Source organism: Microtus oregoni, unplaced genomic scaffold (assembly GCF_018167655.1).
Source record: "Microtus oregoni isolate MIOR12 unplaced genomic scaffold, Mior012 000023F_ref0000262, whole genome shotgun sequence".
Lineage (NCBI taxonomy): Eukaryota > Metazoa > Chordata > Mammalia > Rodentia > Cricetidae > Microtus > Microtus oregoni.
This window is the reverse complement of record NW_024543082.1, coordinates 25217992-25241849: the sequence shown is the minus strand read 5'-3', so window position 1 is coordinate 25241849 and position 23858 is coordinate 25217992. Positions and strand designations below refer to the sequence as shown.

The following is a 23858-nucleotide window of genomic DNA, read 5'->3' as shown; positions in this document are numbered from 1 at the left end:
GTACTGGCTCAACCTTTCTCCTTACTTAAATATTTCTTCCTTTAAAAAAAAATCAATGGGTTTGAATAAACTAAAAAGAAATGAGTAATATTCAAAGTTTTGTGTATACAAAACTGCTGGAGATGCTCTTATTTAAAGCGCAAATTCCAAGCTCTGGCCCAGGAGATCCGGCCAGGATCTGGCACAGCTGGTTACTCGGCATCCTCACTGTGCACACTGGTGTCTCCTAGGCAGCCATGTTCTCAGGAGACTCTCTGCACTCGGTCTTCAGGTACCTGTTAGTCTCCAGCAACTCCTCAAGTTCTTAAGACCTTCTGAGATGACCAAGGCCTTCATTTGAAGCTTCCCCTCCTGCCAAGAGCCTAAGAACTTACATCTATTATAGTTAAGAAATTAAATTTCTCTTAAAAATGATGTTTTTTAAAGTATGAGAACATCTCCGTGAGGAAATGTTTATGTGTGATAAAGTAGATCAGAAAGTCACCTTTGAAAGGAAGTTAATTCAGATGTGGCATCAAGATTATCTTCCAACCCACGATTGGCAGGGATATCCTCATTTGAGGTTGGTCTGCCCTGAGAATATGATTTTCACAGGAGTAGCAGTCATTGATGAAGTAAAAGCTTGTGGTTGGGTTTGAACATTTGCAAGTATTGTCTGTTTGGATGTTTTTAGCAATTTCTCCTACCCGGCGCTTTCAAGATATATGTTATATTTGACTTCATTTGATGACGTTTTGCTATCAACTATCCATCCTTCGTTGCCATGGGTACCTCATCTGCCCTCTCGTACGTCTACTGTGAAGATTAGGTAACATCCAAGCAAAGAACTGACCATGAGGGCTGGCACGCTGCACCCACTAGGAGTGACAACTGCTGCCACCACCATAAAGAGGCTCCTCAGAGCCTCAGGCTCTAACATTTCTTACTCTTCACTTTCTACCTGTCAAAGAATTTATAGCGATTCCGTCCAGAAACATCCACATCTTCATACTCTTCCTTGGGCATCTGGAAGGAAGCATCCACCCTAAAATGAAGCAGAGAAATACATTCAAGCCATCCTCTCTACGTGTCGTGTTTCTGTGCGTAGGAACAGAGCTGAGCTGAGCTGATCTGGTAAGAGGAAAGTCAGAGTTGGGAAATGAACAGATTTATAAAATCCCCAATACGAAAATGCCATTTTTAATAAAAATAGCAAAATTTCAAAGACTCATTTCATGCCCTGTCTGGGCTACACTATTTATATTAACTTACCATGATTTACTTGTAAGTCATTTAAATAACTAAGATTTCAATAGATTTATTTTTGAAGGTGATTTTCTTGTAAGTACAAAAACAAAAATAAAAAACCAAAAAAAAAAGGCACCATAGTTTAGGTTCCAGAAGAAAAGATCAATTTTTTTATTTTCTATGTGTATTGGTGTTTTGCCTGCATGTCTGTCTAATCTTGGTGTTACAGACAGTTGCAAGCTGCCATGTGGATGCTGGAAATTGAACCCAGGTCCTCTGGAAGAACAGTCAGTGCTCTTAACCACAGAGCTATCTCTCTGGCCCCAAAAAGATCACTTACAATTTCTAAGGTGAGCCAAAGGAACAACAGACTGGATCATCCCTGGCTTTGGTGGTGAGCTGTCCTTTAACATACATGTAAATATGCATGCCAACCTTCTGAGAACTTTTAACCATATATAAATATGGTTTAATTGTAAATATATTTACATATATATTTATATGTAAATTATATGTGTAAATAAATATATATGAGAATGATCACATATATAGCTAATATGTTATATATTTATTATATATAAACATATATTTTAGAACTTATTTAATATATTTACATGTTTTGCAAATAATTATAAAACTCATATATATTAATATATGGTTAATAAATATAACCTATATATGTATAAAATGTATGGCTTTTATTTCTTAATCAGTTTTATTTTACAAAGAGGGATTTACATCACAGTTATAAGTTTTCAAATCATGTGAAATAATTACAATTTTTAAAAAATCAATATATTCATTAAAAACATGAATATATTTTGGAGCAGGACCCCCTGATACTTACGTAGCACAGAGTCGAAGGACTTCCTTGTGTCTGGCTTCTTGCCCCCTCCATTCTCGATTGACACACAATGGGACAGGATCTGACTTGTTCCAATACATGGAATATCGTGGATGATGAAACAGGTTACTGAACATGGACCTAAAGTGAGGAACTTTTCTCTAATGGTGGGAAAGGGAGGCAGAGAGGAAAAGGTCAAAATTACATGGTCAGGTTTTCTAATACAACTTAATTACGTTGTAAGTTTTTTCAAAAGCACAAAACGACGTATCTAGCACCAGAGGAGGAGTTACTAGTGCGTGCACAGACTATCTTTAGGAAGAAACCCAAAAGGCTGGCAACCGTATTCATGTGACAGGAGCTAGGACTATATTATTCTCTACTGTATATGCTTTTCCACCACTTAAACTTCCTAGCCCAGGCGCACACACAATTTCCATTGACTTAGCTCATGGCTTCGTGTGTGTGTGTGTGTGTGTGTGTGTGTGTGTGTAAAATAGGCAGCTCTCCAGAGCTCTAGCGCGTGTGTATGCGTATGTACATGAACCCAGGTGCCCACAGAGGCCAGAAGAGGTCATCCAATCCCACAGAACTGCAGTGACAGGCAACTCAGTTGCAGGTGGTTGTGAGTCACCGCACCTGGTTGCTGGAAACTGAACTCCCATACTTTTGCAAGAGCAGCAAGCACCATTAACCTCGGTGCCGTCTCTCCAGACCAGTTTATGGGTTCTTTGTTCGCTATTGCTTAACCCCTGCAATGAGCTGCGTGTCCTAACAAGCCTGGTCCCTGTAATCATGGTGCAGTAATTCCTACAGTACTCCCAATCCGGATTAATCGCTCTGATTAGTGCAGTAGCCAAGCCTGCTGATTCCTATTGATTAGGTTGTGCTGGTAGATAAGTTAGACTTACCAGTCTGCTTCGAACCAGGGTGGCTTGGATATTCGCCTGGGCATGGTCTCGCTCACTCGACACAATGAACAACGGGTCTGTAAAGCAGTAGAGTGACGTAGAGATTAAAGTATGTTTACACCTCCAGGGAGAATCCTGGGCAAAGAATGCAACTTTCTCCGACTTATCTCTCTCATCTTTATTTATTTTTTTTCTATTTTTAATTGAAGATAGATTTTTTTTCATACAATATATTCTGATTCTGGTTTTCCCTCTCTAAACTCCTCCAGATCCTCCCCCTTCCCACCCAAATCCATGCTCTTTCTTTCTCTCTTTAGAAAACAAACAGGCATCTAAAAAAAAAAGTAAAATACGATAAAATAAACTAAGTAGAGAAAATAAGTAAAATAAGATAAAATAAAAGCAAACAAATTGGAATAAGATAAAGCAAACAAAGAGAAGAAAAAAACAAAGAAAAAGCACAAGAAACATATACAGACGTAGACACACGCACATTTTCTCACACAGAAATTCCATAAAAACACAAAAGTGGAAGCTTATATATGCAGAAGATGATTAGAGGAAACAAAGTCCCTAACAAAGCATCATAGAACAAAGAATCTTCAGATATGCCATTGTATTTGTTTCGTGTTGGCTTCTACTGCTGGGCACAGGCCTGGCCTGAAGAGTGATTTGTTTACCCTGTGAGACTCTGTTGGAGAGAACTAAGTTTTGCTTTGTGAGCAGTTATCAGCTGGAGCCGGCTTCTGGGTTAGGGATGGGGGTTTGTGTCCATTTCCCTCTCAGCACTGGAACCCCCTCTGGCTTGGACCCATGCAGGCCTGTGCATGCTACCACGGGCTCTGTGAATTTGTGTATCAGTCCTGCTATGTTTACAAGGCTTTGCATCCTTGGTGCCCGCCATGCCCTCTGGCTTTTACAGTCTTTCCACCTCCTCTTCTGTGGAGTTCCCTGAGGAGAGGGATTTGATGTATTCATTCCATTTAGGACTGAGTGTTCCGATGTCTCTTTCTCTCTGGATAAGGTCCAGTTGTGGGTCTCTGTGTCTATTCCCATTTACTGCAAGAGGAGGCTTCTCTGATGATGACTGAGCAAGACACTGATCTATGTTATAGCAGAATGTCATTAGGAGTCATTTTATTGCTACATTCCTTTGGCAGAACAGTAGTTGGTGCGGGAGAATTGTCTGTATTCTGTCAATCATGTTTTAAATAAATGCTAATTGGCCAGGCAGGTCAACCAGACAGGAAGTAAAGGTGGAGCGATGAGAACAGGAGTATTCTGGGAAGAAGGAAGCTCTTTCCCCAGTCCTGTCTCAACCACCTAAGAAGCAAGATGTGACCTGCCCCACTGAAAAAAGTACTGAGCCATGTGGCTAACATAGACTAGAACAATGGGTTAATATAAGCTACAAGAGCTAATAAGAAACCTGAGCTAATGGGCCAATCAGTTTATAACTTATGGAGACCCCTGTGATTTCTTTGGGACTTGCTGGCTGTGGGAACTGGGCAGGACAGAAATCCCCACAAGCCCGCTCCTCCTGTTACAAGTAGTATTTTATTTTCCCCTTGGTTCGTGGCCTGTCGAGTCTCAGGTTCTTGGCCTGAGCAGTGTCGGGGATGGGTTCCAGCTCTAGAGCAGGTCTAAATCCAATCAGACATTGGTTGGTCACTCCCAGAAGCTTTGTGCCACTGTGGTATATTTTGAAAATGAATGGTTTTACATTTCTTTATTTGCCACTGCTCATTTGCAGATACCAAAGGACAACTTGCAGGAGCCAGTTCCCTCCTTGAACCACGTAGGTTCTAGGACAGAAACCCGGGTCATGAGGCACTTACTTACTGAGCTATCTTACTGGCCCTTTCTATTTTTAATGCTGAGCCTTGCTATGTGTTGTCCGAGCTAGCCCTGAACTCCTGATTCTTGCTATGTTGTCCAGGAGATCCCTGAACTCCTGATTCTTGCTATGTTGTCTGAGCTAGTCTTGAACTCCTGATTCGTGCTATGTTGTCCAAGCTAGCCCTGGATTCCTGATTCTTGCTATGTTGTCCAGGATAGCCCTGAACTCCTGAATGTAGTAGATCTTCCTGTCTCTGCCGTCTGAGCAGGAAGGAAGGGCTGGAGGTAAACACCACTATGCTTGAGTTGCAGTTTAAGTGGAAAGCAAATTAGAGGGTTTAGACAATGCCTACCTGCAGCAGGTGATGGTCCTGTTACCCTCTCCCACCTACCAGGGACTCTCTTGGATGTGTTTCTTTCCTGTGAATTCCAAGTCACCTTGTGGAATTGGGATGCAAACAAAAAGCCTATCATGTTTCTAGCACAATACCCTAAATACTCCTCCCCCCCCCTTCTTTTTGGGTCTGGGTCACCTAAAAAATACTTCAAGAGGAGGAATCTTGTATATAAACACTATTCCCGTTTCTAGTCAAAAGAACAAATTTTTAGCAGTGCAGGGAAGATGGCTCAGTAATAGTGTTTACGGCACCAGTGTGAAGATGTGAGTTTAGAGCCCCAGCAAGTATACAAAGAGCCAGCACAGCAGCCTATATACTTGTAATACCAGAACTTGGGAGGTAGGGCCAGGAGGATTCCCAGGACACTACAGCAGAGTCTGTAAGCTCTAGGTCTGATGAGACCTTGTGTTAAAAATATGGTGCAGAATTCAACGCAATGCCCATCAAAATCCCAGCAAAACTCTTCAAAGACCTCGAAAGAATGGCACTCAACTTCATTTGGAAAAGCAAAAAACCCAGGATAGCCAAAACAATCCTATATAATAAAAGAACTTCTGGAGGCATCACAATCCCTGACTTCAAACTCTGCTACAGAGCTACAGTACTAAGAACAGCCTGGTATTGGCATAAGAACAGACAGGAGGACCAATGGAACCGAATGGAAGAGTTGAATATCAATCTACACATCTTCAAACACCTGATCTTTGACAAAGAAGCAAAAATTATCAAATGGAAAAAAGAAAGCATATTTAACAAATGGTGCTTGCATAACTGGGTATCAACATGTAGAAGAATGAAAATAGACCCATATCTATCAACATGCACAAAACTCAAGTCTAAATGGATCAAAGACCTGAACATAAAGCCAGTCACACTGAACCTCATAGAAGAGAAAGTGGGAAGTATACTTGAACACATTGGCACAGGGAATCACTTCGTAAATATAACCCCAGCAGCACAGACACTGAGAGAAACAATTAATAAATGGGACCTCCTGAAACCGAGAAGCTTCTGTAAAGCAAAGGACACAGTCAACAAGACAAAACAACAGCCTACAGAATGAGAAAAGATTTTCACCAACCCCACATCAGACAGAGGTCTGATCTCCAAAATATACAAAGAACTCAAGAAATTGAACACCAAAAGATCACATAATCTAATAAAAAAAATGGAGTACAGACCTAAACAGAGAACTCTCAACAGAGGAATCTAAAATGGCTGAAAGACACTTAAGAAAATGTTCAACATCCTTAGTCATCAGAGAAATGCAAATCAAAACAACTTTGAGATTCCACCTTACACCTGTAAGAATGGCCAAGATCAAAAACACTGATGACAACTTATGCTGGAGAGGTTGTGGGGAAAAGGGAACACTCCTGCATTGCTGGTGGGAATGCAAGATGGTACAACCCCTTTGGATGTCAGTGTGGCAATTTCTCAGTAAATAAGAAAACAATCTTCCTCAAGTTCCAGCAATACCACTTTTGGGTATATATCCAAAGGATGCTCAATCGTGCCATAAGAACATGTGCTCACCTATGTTCATAGCAGCTTTGTTTGTCATAACCAGAACCTGGAAACAACCTAAATGCCCCTTGACCAAAGAATGGATAAGAAAAATGTGGTACATTTACACAATGGAGTACTACACAGCAGAAAAAAATAACAACAGCTTGAATTTTGCAGGAAAATGGATGGAGCTAGAATACATTATTTTGAGTGAGTTAACTCAGACACAGAAAGACAATTATCACATGTACTCACTCATAGGTAGTTTCTAAACATAAAGCAAAAAAAAAAAAACACTAGCCCACAAACCACAATCCCAGAGAACTTAGACAACAATGAGGACACTAAGAGAGACTTACATAGATCTAATCTACATGGGAAGTAGAAAGTAGAAAAAGACAAGATCTCCTGAGCATGGGGACCTTGGGGGAGGTATGAAGGGGGGAGGGGAGAGGCAGGAAGGGAAGCAGAGAAAAATGTAGAGCTCAATAAATATCAATAAAAAATACAACAACAAAAAAAATAAGGTGGAGAACAATTGAGAAGGGCTTCCAGTATTGATTCCTGCCCCCTCCCACCACACACACACACACACACACACGGTGGATAAATTTGGGCACCGTTTTCCACGTTCAGTGCACTGGAAGGATGCAGCTATCATGACATCTTGAGAACTGTAGACATGGTAAGAAAATATTGTTTCTAATAAGAAATAAATATTATCAGTCGTCTTTAGAATTCATCCCTCAGATTTATAAAGACTCTGTTGATGATGGGCCCACGTTATCTCTCCAAAGGTCAACAAATGATTAACCCATTCTGGTAAGTACCTGCTCCCTGGGCATATCTTTAGAGGTGAAGGGTACTGGTGACTGAGTGTATTATCCATTACGATAGAGCCACATGAGGCTGGAGAGATAGTTCAACTAGTAAGAGCACTTTCGCTAGTCTAGCTGCTAGTCTAGAGTCTAGCAGAAGGCTTGGATTCCATTCCCAGCACCCGCAAGATGACTCACAACCATCTGGATCTTTAGTTCCAGGGGATCTGCTGCCCTTTTCTGACCTCCAAGGGCACCCGGTACACAGGGGTGTAATAATACATGCAGGTAAACACTCATACACATACAATACGGTACATAAGTATAAAACTCTTTTTTTTTAAAAAAAAAAATCAACCAACATGACACTAAATTCATAAGCAGCTTTTGGAGAGACATTTGATTTCCCAAATAGATTTTTCTCTATGGGAACAAATACCCTGGCCAAACATTTATAAGATTTATTTCCTAAGATGAAACCAAGAGTAACAAAGTAGACCATTAGGCAGTACACGTGAGCTGTCATTACACAGCCCAAGCCAAGGCAGATGGGTCTTATGGATGTCTCGTGGGAACCCAAAGGGACATAGTTGAAAATAGTGTCGGGTTCAGGTGACAGCCTGGTTCTACCGTGGGCAAAATTCGAGAAAGAAGGCATCACGTGTAAGCAGTTGCGGTAGCTGTGGCAGCAAATCCAATAATTTAGTTAACACTTACACACCTAGCATTGTGTGCTGGAATAGGTCCTAGAAGGCTACAAACACGAATGGATCAGAAATTAAGGTCCGGAGAAACAAACCACGTATGGAAAATCGTGACATTAACGTAAACTGGAGTTTAATTAGCCCCGGGGGAATCAGTGCACCAAGTCTATCAACAATGTTTTGGTAGATAAGAAGGTTGAACGAAAACAAAAGGCCCTCTGAAAACAAACGCGAGAGAAACTGGCACCACTTTACCCAGAACACCGACCTTGGAGTTGTCTGGATCCTGAGGGCAGGAAGATTATTTTCGCTGCATGTTTTATGCAGGTTGAATGCGGGCACGTTGCGTGAGTTTGCAGCTCTGCAAGTCATTTCACACTTTCCTGAATGTGTACCCAAAACCTCGGACTAGGTTTCAGGAAAATCAGTTATCAGGAGAAAAAAAAGGTGACCCCGCCTGTCGTTTGGAGAAGCTGAGCGCACCTGTGGCTTCCGATGCGCCGCAGCGCGTGGCCACCTGCGTGCAGGGACCACTACCTACCCCTAACTATGTGGTCTGGGGACAGAGGGCTTGTCCTGGAGCTATTTTATTTTATTTTATTTTATTATTTTTAGCAAGCTACACCCCTACCAGGTAACATTAACTCTTGGGAGGAGTGGACAGCCCTTACCGTACAGGAAATCATACGTTCTACTGGCGCTGCCCTTGTTCACCAACCGCTGGCACCGGTACGGAAACCCCTGAAGCTTGGTTCTGGGCTCCTGGATGGTCACTGTGCGGCTCATGGTGCTGCCTCTTTCGTCTGGCCAGCAGACCAGCTATGGGAGGTTTGGTAGCTGGTTACACCGTAGCTATAGCAACCTCAGACTCACACGCGGGGTAAGGGGCGGGGCGAGTTTCAGAGGCGGGACAGCAGGGCAGGGAGGGGTGGGGCCGGGGCGGGACCTAGATGGGCAATTTGAAGAGGCAGGACTGAGTGACAAAGCAGATTTGGGGGGATGCACGGTAGGCACACTTGGCAGGATGAAGAAGCAGGATGTGGAGCTCCCTGAGGAGTTGGGAACTGAAAGGAAGGAAGGAGGCAAGAGAAAGGAAACTCTGATGTGGACGGAGGTGGGGCTAGGAAGAAGAACTACGGGCAGACGGCCTCGCTCCCGCCCAACTAGGGTTTAGAGCACAAGCTGGGGAAAGGGCTATTCTAGAAAACCAAGAACCATTGGCTAGTAACAGCCCTTGCCACCAGTCTCTTTTGGAGATCCCTGGGAGGTTTCGTAACCTTCTAGAAGAATTGGGTACTTTTCTGAGAGCCTCTTTTCGCAGGATCAAGGAATCCAAGCTCCTAAATGCTGGGCCTTGGGGCAGTAACCAAGATAAGATCAGCTTCAGAGTGAACTAGAACATCAGTAGTTGGAAATCTGTCTCCAAGCTGCTGCTCTTCGCGTTAGAGCAGAGGTGGACAATTCTGCGCATGCATAGTAGGCTCTGCTAAGCAAAATAAATAAAAAAATAAAAATTAAAAAAATTTTAAAAAGGGTCAGTTTTTGAGAATACACAACCTTTTGCCCACGACACATTCTTCTTTTTAAAAGAAATTTCATTAATTTATCACTTTACTTTAAAAGTAACCAGCATCTCTAATTAATGACGTTGTTTGCTCATTCATTATTGGTGGTTGCAAACTAAATTTAGGGTCTCACGCACGCTACAAGCGCTCCCCTACTGAGATACACTCTAGCCCAAGCTATAGATTTTTAAAAAAATGCTACCATCGTAGCTAGCAATGTTAATACTAATTATTTTGTTCAAGCATCTAGCACATATTCACATTTACATGGTTGACTCAAAAATGTTATTTATTCTTGGTCCATCCCACTAGGGATGTTTTTAAGCCTCGTTTTGTTCTAGAGCACTGAGTTTCTACCATTTTGTAATTTAAAAAACTTTCTTAAACCAACTTGGTTCTCCTGAACTACGATGATAAAGATAAGATCAATGCTAGATTTTTTTTTTATGCAACAAAATCAGAGAAATGAGCAGGGCATGCTAGTGCGTGTCTTTAATCCCACCCGAGACAGCTGTATCTCTGTGAGTTTGGAACCATATGCTTTGTTGTTTTTAGTGCTGCTGCTATGGTTGCATGCATTTCCACATATCTGATATTCTAATTAGCTCGAACTTTACAGCTTCTAAAATAATATTTCACTTTAGAACATATTTTGGAAAGTTGTTGATTTTTTTCCCCCTGAATTTTGGTTCATGGACTCGCAACTATAGAAATCAGGGAATTTTCCCAGACCAGGAAATTAAGGTAATAATTCAACACTTCTCTCCATTTTTAGATCTATTCCACACAGTCTGTGTCTTACATTTATCTTCGAATAACTAACCAACCTGTGGTAAACTCCTAAGGTCACCCCTTGTTGTTCATGCTCTGGTCAGCATGTCCAGCCTTGTGACATTGCAACCTGGCATTGTCATTTCTCTCTATAAAGATCACACTCTAGTCACTAACAATTGAGGTTTTTTAAAAAGCACACACAAAAAAGATAGTCTTAACATTGGTTCCTCTGCAGGTAAAGGTGCTGGCTAGCAGGGACAATCCAGGCCCGGCAATCTGAGTCTGATCCCCAGAATTCATGTAAAGGTAGACAGAGAAGACCAACTCCCCAAAGTTGTCCTATGACCTCCACCTGCTGGCCACAGCAAGCACCACCCCCAAATCACACACACAATACTAATAAAAAACTTCTTAAGAATTCAATGGTTCAATCAAGTTCATATTGGGATGCCTTCATAACTGTCCTGGGCTGGGTGCCCATGGGTTTGAGTTTGGCAGGCCTCTGTCCTGGGTCATACCTACACCTCTAGTGTTAGGACCTGCTTTAACCAAAAGACTGTGTGATTGATCTTTTACAGAGACCTTTAGTGTTTATTTTGCTCTCTCTTTATAAGCGATTTTGAGGAAACAAGTGACCATGTTTGGAACCCTACATTGCAAAGAACTTGTAGATGGCTTCTAGGAGCTGACATGGCCTCCGACTGATAGCCAAAAAGAAGTGAAGCCCTCCCCGCTACAATAGCAAGAAACGGAATTTCTCTAATTACTGGGGTGAGGCTGGCCATAAACTCATCCCTGCCGGAAGATCAGCTAAAACAGTCACCTCTACCAGTCTTAAATTGCAATCTGGAAAAAGCCTCAAGCTACGCCCAGACTCCTGACCTAGAGAAACGGTGAGGGGACAAATGTGTGCTACTGTTAGGCTGTGCTAAAAGTGTTGCATGGATGTCTTGGTGCCATGGCTTGTTAAGCATGCGTGACTTAAACAACAGATGCTCATTTCTCACAAGAGATCTAGAACGTCTAACATAAGGAAGGTGCAAATCTATTTTGTTTCTGATAAGGGCTGAGGGGCTTCCTGGCCGGCATGTGGCTACCTTCTTGTTCTGTTCTATTCTCATATGACATAATTGACAGGGAGAGTAACCAGTCTCTTCTTTAAGGGTCCAAATCCCTTCGTAGAGACTGCATCCTGTGATGTCATTGATCTTAACTACCACAGTGGAGACTAGGGCTTCATTTGGGCGGGACACAAACATTATGTCCACAGTAAACAATAAATGACTGGACAGACGGCCCTCATGAAGCTGGGTCTCACCATTTGATGTAGTTGTATAAAATAAACTTCAGCACTGAGGAGGGGTTCTTGTTAATGAAATTCAGTTAAAGGGAAGATTTGATCATGTTTGAACTCTCCACAGGGGCTAGTTTCCATTGTGTCTTGCAAGGCAGGGGGCGTTGTCTGTCCTTGTCTCTTTGCGTGGGAAGCAATGTTGGCCGATAGAGACGGTGCTGCCCTTTAGGCAGAAGGCAGGGCAGACATTTTTATTTCTCTTTATTATGAATTCTCTTTCTACGAAGCAACTCAATACATGTGCGGCTATTTGGCCTTTGGGAAAAGGGGATTCTGGAGACTGGTGTAAAGATGCTCTAACGCTCTGTGCTGCTGCTTCCGTCAGTGATAAGTGTCATCTCTCAGTCGCCCGGTGGCTCCATGGCTTCTCCCACCACTTATGAACTGGCCTGCAAATGAAGTCGGAACTCAGCCTTCTCGAGATTTAGAAGCCAGAGGACGTTGTATAGTACGTATTTCTTTCTTTTTTTTTCTTTTTGTTTTTGTTTTGTTTTTCGAGACAGGGTTTCTCTGTGGTTTTGGAGCCTGTCCTGGAACTAGCTCTTGTAGACCAGGCTGGTCTCGAACTCAGAGATCCGCTTGCCTCTGCCTCCCGAGTGCTGGGATTAAAGGCGTGCGCCACCACCGCCCAGCGCTGTATAGTACAAATTTCCCCAGGGAAATTGAAAAGCTTTTTTTTTTTCTTCAGAGGCAGACATGCAAAAATTATGTAAACAGAGGCTAGCCATTAAATAGACTGATGAGAATTTAAGCCTTGTAATTCTTCTTTCTCAACACATGGTGTCGCTTTTTCGCTACTAGCAGCAGCTGCACATCTTGGGCGAAGTCATAAAATTTCGGCACGGTAGGTATGGAACAGAGCTACACACCTTTAACACTGAAGAACTTTAATAAGTAATTCATGCTGGGTGGTGGTGCACGCCTTTAATCCCAGCACTCGGGAGGCAGAGGCAGAGGCAGCCTGGTCTACAGAGAGAGTTCCAGGGCAGCCAGGGTTACACAGAGAAACACTGTCTCAAAAACCAAAAAAAAAAAAAAAAAAAAAAAAAAAACGAAAAAGGAGAAAGAAAAAAATCTTAGTTGTTGTCTGTCCTGCCAGTGACTCTGCCATTGCATTCGTAGAAGCCATTTGTTTGGGGCCATCCCACTCTACCCAACTCACCATTTCAAGCTTGTTGCCTATTAATTTAGTAATTTTAGTAATAACAATGTAAGAGCTAAAAAGGATAAAATTTGCTAGCTTCAACTTAATAATCTAATTATAGGTCTTCTTGGGGGAAATAGGTTATTGGTGTTTTACGTGGGATTATATAGGAAACAATAATTGGGTATGTTTTATATTCTTAATTTAATATAAAATAACCCATCGTAGTCTGCAAGCATCTAGGCTGAGAAAGAAAAGTAAAGCTTAATGCTTACTTACTCATCAAAAGCAAAAGGAAAAGTAACCCACATATGTAAGCTGGTTATAGCATCCTAAAGCAAGAGATTAGTAAATATTTCCCTTTTGAAAGGAGATCTTTCCTTTTTTAGACATGATCAAGCTTTGAGACCTAGGCTGGACTTGAACCCAGTATAGAACCCAGGCTGGCCTTAAACTCTGCATCCTCCTGTGTCTGCCTTCGGAGGGCTGAACTTATAAGTTTGTTCCATCGTTTCCAGTGTGCTCTTTATTTTGTTCATGAGCAGAAGACCATTCCACCTCAAAGAAGCAGCTGATATAGGTCATGGTGCTCAAGAGGCAGCCAAGGGTTTATTCCAGCCTCAGATAGATCCATCTAAAGAAAGCAAAGGCAAGAGATGGCTTTGTGGGGCCTGCGTCTGCTAAGGAGGCCACACAGGGAACCAGTCCATATCAATTCCACTTAAAAAAAAAATTTCAATACAAAAATACAACTCAAGCATCAAAGGGGACAAGGGATAGTTTATTCTGGAGACAAATATGAATGGCCATGGTCTGGGAAGTTTCACATTCTCCCAAATTCCACATTCTATTATGGGAATAGTCTCACACAGCTTTACAGTGAAGGAACAAAGAAAATCATACACTTCCCAGATATAGTGGCAAAAACAATAGATAGGTCACAAGAAAGCGAGAAAATCTCAGCTATAGCCTCAAATGGTATCTGATTATGTTCTCAGCCTTGTGGTTCGTGGGAACTAGAGTGTCTGTTTGTTTACCTAACACGAATTAGGCCATGTACCGGAGGGGGCAATCAAGGGCAGCTGAGGGGGCAAAAGCTGCTCCTAGACAAGCTGGTTGTGGACTAACAACATTCCATCCTCCCTACAGCATTAGAGTTCTCGTCAATTGATCGGCCTCTCAGGATGTCCAGAGTGAGGCAGGGTTCATTCCAGGAACTTTCCTTCACAAAGGGGAAAATGGGATGAAAAAATATCAGTTACAAAAAAGTTTCAATTTTTCTCCTTTTCCCCCTTTTGGGAATTTGTATCAAACTCAAGTCTCATAATTCCTTAAATTTTTCCAGTTCTCTCTTTTTCTTCCTTGCTCGTTTACAAAAAAAAAAAAAAAAAAAAAAAAAAAAAAAAAGGCCAGTAGCATAATAAATCCAGGTCAGTGGTTTTAAAATGAATGCATTTAGATACATTGGGATAGTACACAGAACACTGGGAGAGGTAGAACCTCAGGAGCTATGGAACTCTGAACAAATTAGATGCATTTCTGAACCTCAGTCTGTTATGAGGATTAAATGACTCTCAAATTCAACACTATCCATGGAAGCTATTATCCTGGAGATTATATTGTTCCTACTTGGATTTAAAGAAATGCCTGGAAAAAGTAGTTTTTAATTTTATTTGACTGATAAATATATGATTGGACAATTTATACTAAAACCATCTGGAGACTGAAGAGACATAGCTTAGTTGGTTGTGCTTGCTCAGCATGCAGGAAGCCTTACAAACCAGGCACAGATGGCACACACTTGTAATCCCAGTGCTTAATGACCAGTCAGGGTCGTGCAGCTTAGGGCGGAGTTCCTTGCCTATAAATACTTGTATATATAAGTACCTGCCGCACCCCACTAGCTAAAAACCAGTTTAAGGAAGTCTCTCAAACATGTTCCCAGTTCTAAGTGAACATCTCTACAGGTAGAGTGGAGCAGCACTGAGGGTTTTACTCTCACTATCAGTTACCTTGCCTTTTTATTCATGTACCCAACATGGGGGGTGGGGAGGTTGGGAACAGTTGAAACTAGACAAAAAAGTCGCATAGCTACTGTGTCATGAAATGTTAGCTGAAGACTTCGTGTATATGCCAGAGAGGAATAGGAGGTAGGGGACCTTTGCCTTCAACATCTGCAGACCCTACAGCACGAAGGGGGAAGGGCAGGAAGACGGGAGGTCATGAAATGCCCCAGGATCTGGTACTCAACGGAACTGAATTTCACTCTTACGGAGCTCAGAGAGGTAATGTTGCCTTCTTCAGCTATAGTTTCTACATCCACGGGAGGGGGTTAGAGGCCTCTCAACTTTCTCCCCATCTTCCATCTATGCAAGATCTGCCCATGTACACTTTTAAACTCCGGGTGAAATGAGCACGTCAAATCGGATGGAGAAAAGTCCATGAGACCTCAACTCTATGGGAAAAACTACAGGCAACAGAGGAAAGCTGCGAATGGGAAAGGGGGGCCTTCCCCAGGGAAAGGCACACTGAATGGTTGTTCGGTGCCAAAAGGTCAATCCTTAAAACGTACATACAGGTAGAATTATACTGAACTGAACAAGTTATCTTTAGGAATATATATTTATATTTATACATATGCATGCAATAACAATTAGTAAAGAAAAAAAGAGAAGCCATGAATTTGAAGGACAGAAGAGAACGGGTACGCACACGTGACAGTTTGCAGCGAGGAAAGAGAAAGAAAAAAATGCTGCGATTAAATTATCTCAAAAGCAACACTGGGTGACCTTTTAACCTTTGCGCCTGCGCAGAAGAAACCATGCCCTTGGGTCAAAGCCCTTGTACGGCTTCTTTCGCGCACGCGCATCTTAGGCTCTCTTCCGTTCTGAGAGGCGGGACTTCCTGTTCTCCTTCCGCGTGACTGCGGAAAGTGAGTGAAGATCGCCGCCGCTTGGGGTCTTTGCGCGTGTGCACTCGCTGCTGCGTCTCGCTGGAAAGATGCCGGGTCTGGCCGCCGCCAGCCCTGCCCCGCCTGAGGCTCAGGAGAAGAAGCCGCTGAAGCCATGCTGCGCCTGCCCGGAGACCAAGAAGGCGCGCGATGCGTGGTCAGTGCTCGGCCGGGGAGGGACGGCCGGGCTTCCGCACGCTCGCCTCCGCTCTGCCCCCTGGCCCTCCGGAGTAACGGGAACCCATAGTTTCGCAGTCGTCTCTGTTCCCTGAGCGCGCACCTCAGGCTCAGTTAGGGGTAACGGGAGAGGGCAAGAGATCGAGTTGGCCCCCAAGGTTCTCGTCCTTCCTTCCTTGCTGCAGTGTCATTAACCTTCTTAGGTATTAGGTCCAGATATATAGAAGTGAGTAGAGATGCTACTTGACTTGAAGGAACTTAAACTATGTGGAGGTTTGTTACCAGCCATTACTATACCGCTAGCTCTGTTACCTTTAGCAAGGTTAAAGTAAAAAATTTCAGGTAACTTCTGAGAATTTTTTTCAAAATGTGCGCGAATAGGATACACAGGATACATTTCTGTAAGGATCCCCTTTTAAAAGGCCGAAGGTTAAAAGTCAGCCTGTCTGGGGCTGGAGAGATGGTTCTGTGTTTTAAAGGCGCTGGTTGCTGGTCCAGAGGACCTGGTTTCGATTCCCAGCACCCACCTGGTAGCCAGCAAGCATCTTTAACTCCAGTCCCAGAGGAATCCGACAGCCTCTCCTGGCTTTTGCTGGCATTTGCCAGCATTGCATACACCTGCTGTACAAACAGACATGTTGGCAAAACAACCATACACACGAAATAAAAGCAAATACAGCCGGGCGGTGGTGGCGCACGCCTTTAATCCCAGCACTCGGGAGGCAGAGGCAGGCGGATCTCTGTGAGTTCGAGACCAGCCTGGTCTACAAGAGCTAGTTCCAGGACAGGCTCCAAAACCACAGAGAAACCCTGTCTCGAAAAACCAAAAAAAAAAAAAAGCAAATACATATTTTAAAAGCCTGTCTACAGTATAGGTGACATTAATGCTTATCAAGTCGCGAAAGTTTTGGGTTTTCTCACTTTGATGAAGTCTCAGTTCTGGAGCAGATCTCATGAGGAGCCCTCAGATGATGTGAATATGCATCTCCAGCTATTTCTCCCATCAAAGTAATGAAGTAATAGTAGAAACAGGTACGGGTGCTCGAGCCTGTAATCTCAGTACCGAGGAGACTGAGGCAGGAGGGTTGCCACAGTTCATCTAGCCTGAGCAACAGAGTGAGACCATGTTTAAAAAAAAAACATAGACAAAAGAGAAATTATTCGTTGGTGTAGTGAGAGTGACTGCTTTGCAAGTCCTGCTGGAAGTGGAGAATCTAAAGAGCAGTCTGGTGCTGAGGGTCCCGCAGTGGTAATACCTGCTAATGGAAACGCTGAGAGCTTAGAAAGACAGGCAGACCTTGACTCCCGATTCTCCAGCTTCAGCAGGGTACTTACCATGTCTGCCTCCCATGTGTGTTGACCGAGTCCAGCATTTCTGTAGGGTTTCTGCTATGCGGGACTCCCCGTCATCCCACCCAGTCTGCCTCATCTGCTGGTAAAGATTTTAATAGTAGACCCTCCCTATTTCCCAACTTCCTTTGAGATGGGGTCTTGACATGTAGCCCAGGCTAGCCTCCTACTCAGGATTCTCCTGCCTTAGCTTCCCAAACATGGTTTCAGGCATGTGCCAGTACATTCTGGGCCTTTGGGTTACTTTGTAGATTCTATCAGTGAAATGTCCCTTAATCTTTCAAAGAAGGATTCTATTTAGTGTGAGTAAGCTCGCTCTGTCCCTGCCTTCCCTGACGACTTTTTCAAGGGTGGATTTCAGCTCCCTGGCTACACATTGGAGATCTCAAACACTAGGAGAAATGATTGTTCTCCTTAGTGCCAGCCACTTTGGCCTTGCATGGCAGACGGTCTTAATGTCACTACCAGAGTCCTAACTTCCGATGCTATTTTGATGGATGGACACAATGTGGGTCATTACAAGTTTTTAATATTTCTTCCTGCTTTAAAAACTTGGCTGGAACTGTCTTCCTTTCTCTTCGCTGATGGACTTTGATGGACTCCAAAGCTAAGTCCTCGAGCAGGATTCATCTTGTGGCTCCTGGCTACCAGAGCCTTTTGGATGTTTATGTTGTCGGGTGTTTAATGATTAAAAATAGGTTTAAGTGTGTTTGGATGTAAGGAGAAACAGGAAGTTAATTTCTGTGTGATAATAGGCCCACAAGTTAAGCTCTTCCCCCTTCCCTTCATTTCATGTAAATGTTTTATTCAGTTTATTTCATTTTAAAGAAATGTTTATTCTTTGGGTATAGACTAAAGATAACGTTTGCTATGTGTAATTATTTCATACAGTTAGAACCTTCCCCAAACAACAATAAAAACAAACCTCAGAACCTTAGTTCTGTGGAACATCTTTATGGGCGTGGACCCATCGTAAGAACAGCTAGAGCAAAGGAGCCAAGCTGTTCGGTATAGCAGAGTTTTGCTCGTAACTTCAGCCACATTCTGTGTGCTTGGCCCCGCTCTCCTGCTCTGCCATGTACGCTCCACGCATGTGCTTACCGTTAGTTACTAGGTAACTAGTGCATCTTATCTTCCAGCATCATCGAGAAAGGAGAAGAGCACTGTGGCCATCTCATCGAGGCCCACAAGGAGTGCATGCGAGCGCTGGGATTTAAGATATGACGTGGTGAGTGAACCGTATCGCTTAGAGTCCGCGTTGCTCCACAGGGTTAGCTCCCAGGCACCGGGAGGCAGCTTGCCTGGTTATCCAGCCTGTTTAAATAGCACTCAAACAGTAACTTCAGTCCCTAGTAGGGGGCAGTAAGTGATGGCAGCAGCTTGAGAGCAGCCAGTAAATCCGAGCTGGAATATGAAGCTTTTGAGAACTGGTTGGCTGAGCGCCTTAGGATTACATTGCAGTAAGAGGGACTCAGGCTGTGGGAAGTTCAGTGCCCTGTTCTATTCCAGTTGCTGTTTTGAGGTCTTGTTAGAGAGGCTTTTCCTCCGTGCCCCACGTGAAGTAGGGATGTGTTTCCCTGACTGTTCCAGCCGCATCCAGTACCACCTACGATGGTAGAGGTGTCCTGTGGCCACATTCCCCGGATGGTCAGCACCAGCCATGGGTGACTTTTAAGCACTTGAATTGGGCCTCATGAGGCCAGGGAACTAAGTTCTTAATTTAGAAGGTTAATAGTGAGTGGCTGGCGGCTACTGTGTCTTTAGTCACCACTTGTGTACTGAGCATCCTCTTCCAGGGACCACCCTGCTTCCCTCCAGCCAGGACCTACACTCTGGGAAGCATGTGGTTTCACCCCCAGCCTGTCCCTAACACCTAGACCACAGCCTGGCATGTAGTGGGTGCTGAATAGGGTGTCTTTAATTAAGGGAATGAGTGAATGAGAGAAGTTAATGGGGTTCGGTGCGGCAGGATTCCTGAGGTGGGCTGAGCAGGAGGGGGACTGGAAGCCCAGCCTCCAGGCAGAGCTATTTGCGCTGCTCTCAAGTCACACCTCCCTGCCACCCCTAATTTAATGACAGCAGGGAGATACCAAGGCCACATTCCAGTTTAGCCGCGGTGGAGAGCTGGTTTCCTTCTCTTTCACCTCTCTGTGGAATGTCGCGCATGAGTGCTCTTGGTCTTTGAAGTACAGAAAGGAGATGAGTGTCCCCACGGATAAGAAGTGTGGCTGGAGAAGGTGGTGGAAGGCACAGGCCCCAGCATCTGTACATTGGAACGCTCACTCCGCACTCTGGCATATTCTCCTCAGTTGTGTTAAGTCTTGCCCAGAGCATCATGGGGGAGTTGGCGGTGCCGTGAAAGGGTGGTGGTGGGATTACGTTCTCCACACAGAGGTCCTCACCTGCATGCTCATTTTAGGGCTCTACATTACCTTGAGTTCAGACTTAGGGTGACTACTAATGAAAAGGATCTGTTGCTGGGGTGCGTGGGAGCACACCTCCCAGCCAAGCCTCGATGCACTAGACTCCAGCACAGCCGCCTGCCTGCCCTGTCTCCTGGACTGCTAGACTATATCTTCTGAGAACCTCTTCAGAGGAAAAGCACTTCACAAACTTGGGGTGTTGTCATAAAAGCTCCTTAATTCAAAAACCTAAGTGGATCTCAATCAGAGCAGGCACAGCAGTTGGGGATAAGTTATCCCCTCTTCTGCCCTCTCTCAAGTGACTACATCAGTCACTGGTTCTCACTAGAGCTGGACCGCAGGAACACCTAAGGGACACTTTCCAGAACTCACAGGCCGTGTTACCTGCCGACTCCAACTCCTAGCACTGAAGAAACAGGAACTATGCCAAATAGCAAATTTCTGAAGATTTAATGGTAGCAAAAGAAGAGACTCAGAAACTATAAAGAAAAATAGGTATCTTGGTAGTGAGTCTAGGCAGTCTTTAGTCGTACAGTGTTCTCTCACCGAGAGCCAAGGTAGACAAATCAGCATCGAATTAGAAATATCAGGGAGTGAGTGGGTGGCTCTTCCCTTCCTGCTTTTAAGGTCAAAAGAAACATGGAAACCCACTAAAATAAAATTAAAGTCTTGGTGATGCTGCTATTTGTTTGTTTAATTGAACTTTGTTTGTTTGTCTTTTTTTTTTTTTTTTTTTTTTTGAGGCAGGGTTTCTCGGTATAGCTTTGGAGCCTATCCTGGTACTTGCTCTGTAGTCCAGGCTGACCTTGAACTCACAAGAGATCTGCCTCCTGCGAGCTGGGGATTAAAGGCGTGTGCCACCACCACCCGGTATGAACTTTATTTTATGCATATATTATTTACAAAAGTATCTCAAGAGCCTGGCCGTGGAGGTGCACACCTTTAATCCCAGTACTCGGAGGCAGAGACAGGTGGATCTCTGTGAGTTCAAGGCCAGCCTGGTCCACAAGAGCCAGTTCCAGGATGGCCAGGGTTGTTACACAGAGAAACCCTGTCTCGAAAAACAAAAAAGAAAAGAAAAAGTATCTCAAGATAATGCATTATAGGGATCACCTGTTAAGACTCTCTGAAATGCCACAATGCAAAAGATAGTCCCACCTGCCAGGGACCCCCCACCCAGAGAAGAACCAGGAGTTTATATCCTCTTTCACAGTTAGCCTTTTCTGATATGGAGCTGGTACCAAGAGGTGTGCAGGCTGTTGAAATGGGGCATAGCTCTATTTCTGGTTCCTTGTCCTGATCAGACTTTTGCTTAAGTGTATTGTTCTTTCTTCAAGCTCTTTAGGAAAAAGGGAATTTAGATGTTTGTGTCTTGGTGAGGCTTACTTCCTGTCTAAAATCTAAACAAAGGGAACAGGTTTAGGAAGCTCTTGAGTTAGACTTGGCGCCTGAGTAACCATCTTTTCAATGCTGCTCTGTCTTCTTGCTTAGAGACTAGGGTGGGGTGGATGAGGGGCTATGGAGAGGCCTGGCTCTGCAGAGCCCAGGCCAGCCCCGCTGTCCTCTGCTGCTCTCTCTCTGGATCTTGGCTGTGGACTCAGAGGCTTTTCTTTATTTGCCCTTGGATCAAGGAGGAACTTCCCACAGGAACTGTACTGAACTGACCTTCCTTCTGCCTCTAACAGTGTTGCCAGAAGTTCTTGAACCAGGCAGAGACATGCAGGTCTAAAAGCACAGTGCCTTGGCCTGTTTTTAAAGGTACTTCTAGGAAAAATGGCGTTTTTACCTCACCAAAAACTTGTAAAGATTAGGTACTGTAATGAACAGTTTAGGGTGGTGTTAGCTAAGCTAAACTAGGGTTTTGAAAAGCAGTCTTTGTTTCATGCCTTGTTTAGAAGAACTGTGACAGTTATTTAATGTTTCAGGGAAGCATTTGTTTCTGACGGTCTTAAGTCCCTAATTCCCAAGGTCTGGTTTGATGTTTGAACTCTGACTTTCTGAAATAAAATCTTTTCTGCAGGTGGCCTATGCTGTGAATGAAAAATCCCTGAAGAATGAAGAAGAGTAAATATTTTGGAAGTTCCTTGATGCACTTTGATAAGTGGATAAAGTATTTATAATTTATTAAAGAACAAAAAGAACGTGTGGCAAACCATCCTCGTTGTGGTTCTTCTGCTCCTCACAGACCCACGGGACTTTCTGTTCCGTTCCCTTTCCCTCTCACAGCATATAGCAACAACCTTGGCTGTGAGCTTCTTCTGCATTATTGTGACGTCACAGGATTGAATAGTTATTGTAGGAGCAAGCAGATTCTTCTCTCAACCAGTAGAATCCCCAATATTAGATTATGGAAATAAGAATGAACATCTTTTCCCTGTTGAAAATGACATCACAGCCATGTCATCTCAGCAAGACTTGCAGTTAACCAGATTTAGCCTTTTCGTGCGTTGAACTGAGAATCTCAAGTACAGACTGGAGATTGAGCGCAGTGGCTGAGAACTTGCCTGGTATACACAAGGCCTTGAGTTCTAACCTCAAACAGATAAAACCTCAAAAACAAAGGATGCTGAGGAATACCACTAGAGGACTATTTAATCTTCATGTGTGGCGGGGTGGCAAGGGTGTTTCTTTATAGAATAAAAGAGCTCAGATCCTTTAAGACTGGCCTAATTCACTGGTTAAATGTGACTTTTTTCCTCTTTTTTTCCCTTTTGTTCTGGTAGTCATTGTGCTGAGGATTGGGCCTAGGGCCTTAAGCGAGGGCAGTGTTCTACAGCTTTGCCCCTAGCCCTGTGTGTGCTGTCTATAGTGTGATGGAGGCGGGATCTCACTGAGTTGCCCAGGCTGGACCTGAACGTGTTCTGAGGCCTTGAGCTTGGATTCCTCCTGCTTTGGATTACAGCTCCAGCAAGTCGCTGGCTTATCTGCCGGCTGTGAGCTATCAATAAGTCACAGTGTCTCTGAATCTGAGTTGTCATCTGAAAAGAAACAATAGCTAACTTAAGGTTTTGTGAGCACTGACGTCATTTGTAAATCAGATGCCACTAGCGTGTAGTGTTACTAGGATTGATTCTTTGATTCTTTAGTCAGTTTTACTTGACATTCATTTGGATGCTTTTAATAAATGCTGTGTAGTTTACAGAGACAGCTATACACCAACTTCCCGTTCAGGACAGACCCTTAGTAGATTGCTGTTCAGACTGCTTGCATATGCCCTAGACTACAAAGTGGAAGACGGATCTACAACTCCAGCAGCCAATGTTAAGTTTCAAATAAACTGTCGCAGATACCCTCTGTGTTTACATTTGGGGAGCGGTGAGACAGATCTTTCCTTGTAGCCCAGGTAGCCTTGAACTTGTGCTCTTGCCTCTGCCTCCCGCATACTGGAGGTGCAGGTATGTGCAGCCATATTCTCCATTATAGAAAGAGATGGTTTTTGTTTTATGTGTCTGAGTGTTTTCCTGTATGTGTGTGTATCTCGCATGAGTACTGGTGTCCTCAGAGCTTCTGGGACTGGAGTTACAGATGTGAGTCATTGTGTGGGCCTGGGAACTGGACAGTGCTCCTTCGCAAGAACAGGAAACAGTCTTAGCTGCTGAGACACCTCTCCAGTCCTAGTTGCGCATATCTTAAGGTGGAAATAAGACTTTTATATTTTCTAAATGTGCTCTTACTAATGAGATTGTAATAGCTCTTCCCCTTATTATTTTGCTCTCAGTTGATTAGATGTAAGAATTCATTCTGTGACTTACTGTAACTTAAGCAGAACATTGTATATGTACTTACTATGTGTCAGACACCCTCAAGCAACTGCATCTCCGGCCAAGGCAGGCGGTGTCAGATACATAAATTCTGGTTGTGTGTGAGTGTG

General features: G+C 43.6%; 2 protein-coding genes across 3 annotated transcripts in view; one reads left to right on the top strand and one right to left on the bottom strand.

Annotated features, from left to right (window-relative positions):
- Cfap91 (cilia and flagella associated protein 91) overlaps positions 1-9048 on the bottom strand; it is a 44706-nt gene extending 35658 nt beyond the window's left edge. For both annotated transcript variants that reach the window (XM_041673171.1, XM_041673173.1), the window contains exons 1-4: positions 8922-9048; positions 2983-3059; positions 2075-2232; positions 941-1024 (exon numbers count right to left, since the gene is read on the bottom strand). In XM_041673171.1, coding sequence (XP_041529105.1) covers positions 941-1024; positions 2075-2232; positions 2983-3059; positions 8922-9036 — 434 coding nt within the window. In that variant the 5' untranslated portion in view covers positions 9037-9048. The remainder of the gene's footprint in view (positions 1-940; positions 1025-2074; positions 2233-2982; positions 3060-8921) is intronic.
- Positions 9049-15979: 6931 nt separating this feature from the next.
- Positions 15980-22142, top strand: LOC121461680 (cytochrome c oxidase copper chaperone). The gene is made up of 3 exons (XM_041672801.1): positions 15980-16194; positions 18704-18792; positions 22008-22142. The coding sequence occupies exons 1-2, from the start codon at positions 16088-16090 to the stop codon at positions 18786-18788; spliced, it is 192 nt and encodes a 63-aa protein (XP_041528735.1). The 5' UTR covers positions 15980-16087; the 3' UTR covers positions 18789-18792; positions 22008-22142.
- Positions 22143-23858: the final 1716 nt, after the last annotated feature.

What these genes read in the sequence shown, in the direction of transcription:
- LOC121461680 (XM_041672801.1), top strand. Translation starts at nt 16,088, where the DNA reads ATGCCGGGTCTGGCCGCCGCCAGCCCTGCCCCGCCTGAGGCTCAGGAG. An exon ending in AAGAAGGCGCGCGATGCGTG is followed by an intron (nt 16,195 to 18,703) that starts GTCAGTGCTCGG and finishes CTTATCTTCCAG; the next exon opens with CATCATCGAGAAAGGAGAAG.